Source organism: Nanorana parkeri, unplaced genomic scaffold, assembly GCF_000935625.1.
Source record: "Nanorana parkeri isolate BGI_ZX_2015 unplaced genomic scaffold, ASM93562v1 scaffold934, whole genome shotgun sequence".
In the NCBI taxonomy this organism is placed as follows: Eukaryota; Metazoa; Chordata; class Amphibia; order Anura; family Dicroglossidae; genus Nanorana; species Nanorana parkeri.
In genome coordinates this window covers 233,280-241,659 of record NW_017307202.1, presented here as the reverse complement: position 1 = coordinate 241,659, position 8,380 = coordinate 233,280, and the positions used below count along the sequence as shown (strand labels likewise).

The following is an 8,380-nucleotide window of genomic DNA, read 5'->3' as shown; positions in this document are numbered from 1 at the left end:
AGACTGATGGAGGAAAAGAGGAAAGGAAGATGGGCTTTCCATTTTCAGCATCAGCAAAGATACAAAGATTCTGCCTTACCAGGATGCAATGGGTGGCCTCAGGAAGGAGAGGGTAACCCCTCTCTACCTTCAATGCTCATCTGATCAGAGATATTGAAGGCTATTTACATTGAATTGTGGGTTATAAAGCAAAATCCAGGGCTCCCATATATGTAAAAATGTCTTATGTTTATCATCAGGAATGCTTATTTGTCATTCATTAATCATTATATTTTGTATCCTATGTTTGAGTACTGGAAATCGGATAAGTTTTTTTTTTTTTTTGTAGCTTCAAAATAGTTAGCTGAGTAGTATATGGTGTATCGTTTCTGAAAACGCATCAGAAGTTGTTGTTTTTTTATAGATGCGTGTGGAATAAAGTTTGATTTTCTTTGGAAGAGCATCTTGTGCTAGTTCTGTAATTTTTGAGATTTACACTCCATAGCAGGGTCATCCCTTCACCGAATGTAGATTACAAGGGTGCATGACAGGGGTGAGCTGTCTGTTTTCTAGATTTTAGTAATATCTCTGAGATTTGAGGAGTCAAACAACCTTTGCCTGAAAGGTTGCTGCAAATGGACATATGCACCAGATGTAGCATGTCTCCAGTGATGGAACAACCTTGGAAACATGTGTCAGAGTAGCTAGGGCAATATCCCAGAAGCCAGGTGCTCCCAAAAAATTAGTCATAAAAGCAAGGTGCACATGGAAGGGCAAAGTGCACATGGAAGGAATTGCAACAATACAAAATATAGCATTCAATTGATCTACTGCTTTATAGGCTCCATTGTGGAGGCTCTCAAAGATCAGCGTTAGCACCACACTTCACAGAGGAGCCTTGATGAGGCAGTGTAGCTTCCACATTGTGCAAAAGTTGCGCAACTAGAACCCCTATTTTTAATGCATACTGTTGGTGTAATTCCTTATTGTTTCAGGCTAGCTAATAAGTGTGCTGGAAAATTTTTGTCATGGAGTAAACGTATATTCTGTGTCTTGTCATGGAGTAAACATATATCTGTGTCTTCTATATGGTGGGGGATATCTACCACCTGGAAACCAAGAATAGAGCTAATGGTATGTAGTGTTAGAGGAGGTACATGATGGGGACCATGTACAGAAGGATATGTAGAAATGATGTGCAATATATCACACTAAACATGCTTGATAACCCTGTCTCATGGAAAAACATGGGAGAGTAGTGTAAATGGATATGGGAATGCATGGAAGTAGGAGACATGTAGAATGGGACATGCCTATTAGTAGACGCATTGGGATTGCAACCATAAACAGTATGTTGTGCTTGCCGATATGTCATTGCCGATATGATATTGCACATTCATCATATAGTGGTGGTTAGAGGGAGCAGCAGGGGAATATTGACAAGTACTCTGCGTGCTCAGCGTTTGCAAGTTAGTAAAACTCACGTTAAGAACAACCCAGTTTGTGAATAAAGGGGAGAGGGGTATGGTATTTGGTAGTAACTGACACATCAGCAGGCACCTGTCAATTTCATATATAACATCATTAAATAACAAGTCAATATAACTAATGAAGTGTTGGAGGTTTTCTAGAAAGTATGGCATTGTCATCAACCATGTCAAACAAATGGTGGGGTTAAGGCATCCAGGTATAGAGGGACCTTTCTCACCCTGGGCTAATCTCACTGTTTCCTCTCCCAGATCCATCTAACTTGGAAAGATTTCTGCCTAGGAGTTGATTATGGTGAATCCTGTGGAGTTGCCAGGAGAAGTTCAACACTTTTCAGGGTTTTTCTTACATCCTCTAGCTTGGCGGCAGTATACGTTATCCTGCTGTGATTGTACAACATCTTAAAAGGAAATACCCATCTGTATTCTGGGAAATCATGTGAACATAGAGTGTCCAAGTATAGTTTTAGCTCTCTCTGCATTTTTGATAAATCTGGGATTATATAGTAGGGGTGGCCCTGGAATACAAACTCCCCTACGGCCCCTGGCTGCCAGCAATATGGTCTTCATCTTATGGAAGGTAGGCTTCACAATAATGTACCTGGGATGTACATATGGTCTTCTTTTTTTTTTTTTGCAAGGGCTCTATGGATACGATCAAACCCTAGTCTCTCAATAGGTATAGAGGGAGATATCTCTTGGAGCAAGGCTGTTATTGTGAAGGTGAGAGCCTCTATGGTCTCTGGGAAGTCCCGAATTATCAGATTCTAACTCTTAGAGCAGTTCCCAATTCTCTAGCTGGCAAGTGAAAGATCAGCACTCCAAATTAAGCATATTACATAATTTGGCATAGCTGTGTCTCTCCCATTCTTGGTTAAATCTTTCCCTTCAACTGATCTTGATCCTGATCACACTCCCAAAGTGAAAGATCCAGCGAGGAAGGGTAAGGGGTATGCTTGTTATTGCTGGAAATAGCTCTTAGGTGTCTGGGTGTTATGGAGCTCTCTCAGATGTCTGCCATCTTGCTTGGCTTTTTGCGAGTGTCCTTGTAACCACATCCTTTCAAATGGTGAGCACAAGTCCCGGGTCATTGCAGAATTGACCTTTGAAATGGCATGCTTGGAGATAAACCAAAGAATTTCCATCTAGATAGTGACATTTCTTAACATTTGGTATCTAAAAAATAATTTTATGTTTTTAATATGTTTGTCAGAAACAACAAACAAGACTTTCACATTTAAAATGCAAATATGTCTGTCAAAGTTTAATCCAATTTAAATTACCTTGTATGAAACTTAATTACATTGTTCAGACTTGGGCAAACAATGTGGAAATCTCTTGATACGGGGCATTTAGAATAGCTGCATCAATGCAAAATATCTAGCTACTAGTAGACTTAAACACCTGTGAATGAACTGTGTGGTGTTTACACGTGTCAGATTTCCATTTTTAGCACAGCTTGAGTAGCTGTTTACATGTTTGTGTGTTGGGAATAGGAAGCAAACAGGTACAGTTGTGCTGGAAGCAAAGTTCTCTTCTATCTTATATGGACTTTGTATGGAAGCATACAGCTTACTGCTTGGGTTTTAGTTTCTTGGCCATAAGGGTCTTTATTGTACATTTTAAATGGGGGAAAACTCTATAGGAAGCAGAGGTTTATGTGTGCGCATAATGAAAGTCACAGGCATTCAGGTGTTGGCTTGCTGTGCATACATATTTAGGAGTAACTGAACTCTGGAAATCATGCTTAAAAATGGCAGGCAGATGGCAAAGGACTAGTCAACAGTCCTGCCTATGGTCTCCCTACAGCTGCTCTTTCCCCCACTCCTGACCTACAGTTCCATATCCTGCACTGTCTCGCCTACTACACCCTCGCATACTAGGAAATGCACTGCAATTTTTTAGGAAGAATTAAAGACAAAGTGTAAATCTTTCAGGTTACTGCTTAGGCACAATTAAAGGAGAACTATGGGGTTAAGGCTTTTCCCCATAGTTCTCCTTAGGGTAACGGGAGGACACAAACTAGCGTCCTCCCGTCACCCTATGCTCAGTATACCGCAAGCTGTAGCTCGCGGTATACTGAGAAGCCGCAGTATACCGCAAGCTGCTGCTCGCGGTATACTGCGACGCCGCAGCTGAAGCGGATCCCGACAATTGTGCCGGAACCCGCCCAGCTGCGTGACTGACAGCTGGCTCTGCCTATCTAGAGGCAGAGCCAGCTGTACCCTCTCCCTCCCCCGTCCGATCCACCAGTCAGCGCTGGCGGATCGGAGCGGGGAGGGGGGAATCCAGCCCCTCCCCTGTCACGGCAGAGAGCTGTGACAGGATCGAGAGGTGAGCGAACGCCGGTATGTGTTCCCTCACCTCCCTATCTACTGAGCCGACCTGTGACAGTCTCATTGTCACAGGTCGGCTAGAACTATGAGGTGAGTGGAAATCACTCACCTCATAGTTCTCCTTTAAGAATTGTAACTCAATCCATGCTCATTCAGCAATGGAGAATGGCAACCAGCTATAGAGGACCACAAATCTCAGCAATCCATGATTATTCAGCAATGGAAAATGCCAGCCAGCAGTCATGGATTGCTGAAATTTGTAGTCCTCTATAGCCGGTTGCCATTCTCTATTGCTGTATAATCATTGATCCCATCATTCCATTAATATACGGGGCGGCATTAGGGTCTCACCAGGGCTGCGTTGGGGTTCTCACCAGGGCTGTGGGTGGTGCGAGCGGGTGCCGGGCTCCAGGGCTGTAAAGCGGTGTGGGGCTATCCTTTGTTGTGCTTGTGTTTGCGGGCACCAGAAAGAAGGTGGCGATGTGGGGCCGGACCGCTACTTTCAAAGACGGCTGCCTGAGGTCCCCAGCAAGTGCGGGAACTTAGGAAGCCAAACTTCTTAAACATTTAAAGGGCTTGTATCAACCTTTAGTATCGGGGCATTTTCACCAGTACAAGTACTGGTAAAAATGACCTGTATCTGCCCTAATACATTATATATTTTGTTCATAAGCATACAGTATACTGGTGCCATTTTTAAAGAGGGATAGAAACCTAGTGTTGACTGAACTTTGACAGAAACCTTTTAATTTATGACAAGAGGAGAAAGGCAAGGTTTTAGTAACATATGATGATGCCCTGCCCCTACCATGTGCCAGTAATGGGGGGTGCTGTCCTCCAATTTCAAGGTTCTTTGGCTGTGGGGATGCAGTCCTCTCTTCCACTCTTTATTGCTATGTTAGCATTTCCATTTTGGCTTTATTCCAGATCTGCTGCACAAATGTTCTGACAGCCTGACACCTCTCTGATACAAAAGCAACAGGTATCCTTTGCAGCTCCTTGTTTAGAAATAGGGCAGATACCACAAGGGGCTGAGACCAGTGCAGCCAGTGTGCTTTCTTAGTTATGTTTAAATAACACATTGTTCTTCACAGCTAGAGCAAGTGGTCTGAGATAGCACTGACCATTACTTTCAAAAGATATTTCTAACTGTATTTGTAAACTATTTTTCTTTCTTCTAGGCTATTATTTGTTGACAATGAGTTCAGTACCCTCAAGCTGAAAATAGAAGATTCTACAGCTCGAGAGCATGTCATCACTGTAAAGTTGGGAGCTAGAGTTAGTACAATTTTTTTTACTTTTTGTTTAGACTTCCTATGTTTTATGTAGTTTGTTAGATTCATTGCATTTTCATAGCATCCAGATTGTACATTTTTAGAATGAGAAGCCAACAATGACAATGCCCAGATGTTTCTCAAGACAGGTTTCCTCAAAGTGAACCTTTCCTTTGCCCATCATTGTAAAAAGAAAGGTTCACTTTATGGGCCAGTTCACGCCATTGTGCTGTGGCAATGGGCATGTTACCATAAAGGCTGTGACACACTGCACGCGGAGCGGTGGCGCGCTGCCTTTGCGTGCAGTGTGCCATGTAATTTTCTCTTCCGCACGTCAACTTGCGGGAGTTCGCAAAGCTGAGCGTGACAAGATGACAAATTTCATTTTCAGCCAATGGGCTCGCGCTTATGAGCCTGTGTGTCAGGATGCGAAGTCCAACTGGTTGTAACATGCGAGCCGATTGGCTGAAGGTGCTGTCATTCATCTGCCTGCACTCGGCTCACACACTGCATGCGAAGCTCCGTGCCCGACAGCTTTGCTTCGATGCACACGGCTTTGTGTGCAGTGTGTCAGGGGCTTAATGCATGTTACAAGTGTTGGTGCGATGAGATGGCACCCTGATGCACCTTACTAATGGACATCCATTGAAGCGCACCACAGCACATGGTAATGTACTTCTGTGCGTTGTAGTGCACTGCGTTGCAATACAATAGTATGCGCACCTCTTTTCTTGCATTAGGCAGCCTATTCTAATGAATGTGCTGCCTTAACAAAATGCTAATTAATTAGTTACATAAGCAGTGTTAACACCGCGTAACAGTGTAAACGGTCCCTAAGATGCCTGCATCATGATGCTGATATACATATCCTATTTGAAGCAAAGCCATTAAAAAGTCATGAAACATGACTATAGAACATGAAATATACATAAGAAAAACACAGCACTAATCAAATTTATTGAAATCAAAACAAGCTAGAAGCAATGAAAATGACGATGAGATACAAAAACGAATGACCCTGTGGAATAAGCAGCTGTTTAAAAATGAAAACAATTGAAATCCAAACCCTAAGTACATACGGAGCATTTCAACTGATTTCATATAATACATAAACTAAAACAAACTATAGTTCTCACAATACCTTATCCTGACCACTTCCCAAATATGCGTCTGTTTTGTGAAAATCTTTTTTGTAACTTTGCAAACTGTCTCCCTTGGCTGCCCAGGAATACAGACTTGAAAGTCTGTAAACCTGTCGCAGAGACTTTGCTGAAGTGAGGCGTCCTGATGTGCAACTAGTTGTCACTAATTTGCTTAAAAAATGGCCCCCGTGGTGCTTTGTGCACAGGCTGAATGTAAGTGAGTTTTCAATCTGTGGTCTTAATATGCAGTATTACGCTATGGAATCATCTCTGTTTGCTTGTTTGTGAACCATGCACTGTGGAAATACCCTGATGTAGGAGTTGAACCCCTGAATGTCCCAGATGTTTAATTTGATTTGGGAATATCATAATCCAAATATTATTGCACTTTTAACTTTCTTTGATAGAAGGTCCAGCAGCCCTCGTGAGTTTTGCTTGTCATCAATAGTGATACGTGGGGGCTTGGTGTCATAGTTACATAGTATTTGAGGTTGAATAAAGACATTAGTCCATCAAGTCCAACCTATTAGGATCTCATTCTAGGAGTACCCGTACCCCTGTATATTACGGTCCCTTAAGAAATCGTCCAAAAGTTTCTTGAACAATTCCACATTATTTGCTGAAATCACCGCCTGTGGCAGTGAGTTCCAGACCCTAACTTAAAAAAAAAAGGGAACAGTTTAAAAAAACTGACAGAAAAGGAAAAAGAGTTTTTAAATACTAAAAAAGGGTCTAAAAAGGAAGGGAGACAACAAGTATTCAAAAAATCAAGCACTCAATATATCCCAAACAGTCCAACGCCAATTTTTTAACGCCACTTAGCTCCCAGGCACTTTGTTCCCAAGCCCTGTGTCAACCCAGTTTGCTGAGGTTCGCAAATGCCCACGCAAACCGTGACTGGCACAACCCCATCCCAGACTAATCAGTTGTGGAAGTGGTATTCCCCACCCCTTTGTGACATGTAGCTGTGGGGCGTGGAAAGGCCCTGCTGCAACTGATTGGGCTGGGAAGGGTGTGTTTCGGTCACAGTTTTGGGTGAACTCAGTCAAACTTGGTTCTCACCAAGCCCCGCACATCATAAATCATAAGTAGGTGGAACAGGCATTTCCAACCCCCTTGTGATGTGTAGCTGAGGGGTGGGGAATGGCCCTGCTGCAGCCAATTGGGCCGAGAAGGGTGTGGGTCTGTCCCAGTTTTGTGTGAGAACTTTGCTTGCACCAAGCCCACCACATGACTAATCATTAGGTGGTAGATTGCTGTTTCACCTGGGTGTCTGCACAAGAGGGAGGATTGGAAGCCTGCACATTCAATTCTGACCTTTTTATTCACTATATGTTCATTTTAGGGATGTTCAGATACCAGTGCCAATACTTGACATTTTCATTAGAACTAACAGGGTTGCAGCTGGGACCTGGCTCTGGCACTCCACCACTGTCCTGAAATCATTTGTGTGTACTGTTTTGGAAAAACTGTCGTAACAATACACAAAAATGTATCAGTACTTGTATCTGTGAGTACTTGGGCAAGTATCAGTACTTGGAAAAATGGTATTGGTGCATCCCTTTAATACATAGGTGTCAAACTCAAGGCCCGCGTGCCAAGACCGGCCCGCGATGGAATTATCTTTGGCCCGCATGATAATATTTAATTATCATTAGATCTGGCCCGCCGGTACACTTCCAGCTTTAAAGATGGTTACTGTGTGAACCAGCCCGGCCCTCGACTTGGAGCCTTTTTTAAATTTTGGCCCACTGTGTATTTGAGTTTTACACCTCTGCTTTAATATATTTATATAAAAAAAATCATACATTAAAACAGAGATGCACAAATCCTAGGAGCTCTGTGTGCTCCTTAAAAATTACAACTGCCTCCAAACTTTTACATTTCTCTCTAGTCTAGTCTTGAAGCTGGAAAATTATCTGTACTTGTACTTGTACCGAGTACGGTACTTGGTATCTGAACATCCCTAGTGCATTTCACATCCTTTTTCATATAGATATTTTTTTGTTTGTTTCAGTTTATGTATTCTATGAAATAAGTTGAGGCACTGTTCATGTATTTCTGTTTTGAGATAAAATATATTTAAATCAAAGGCTTGTTCTACGCAGATCAAGAAACCGCAAAGAACAATAACGCAGCGTGTGTGTTCTAAAATCAGAATA

At 42.5% G+C, this 8,380-nt stretch overlaps 1 protein-coding gene across 1 annotated transcript in view; it reads left to right on the top strand.

Moving 5' to 3' along the window:
• Nucleotides 1-8,380, top strand: part of FANCL (Fanconi anemia complementation group L) — a 74,979-nt gene that overhangs the window by 21,347 nt on the left and 45,252 nt on the right. The window contains exon 6 of the mRNA XM_018566303.1: nt 4,984-5,080. Within this exon, the coding sequence (XP_018421805.1) occupies nt 4,984-5,080 (97 nt within the window). The remainder of the gene's footprint in view (nt 1-4,983; nt 5,081-8,380) is intronic.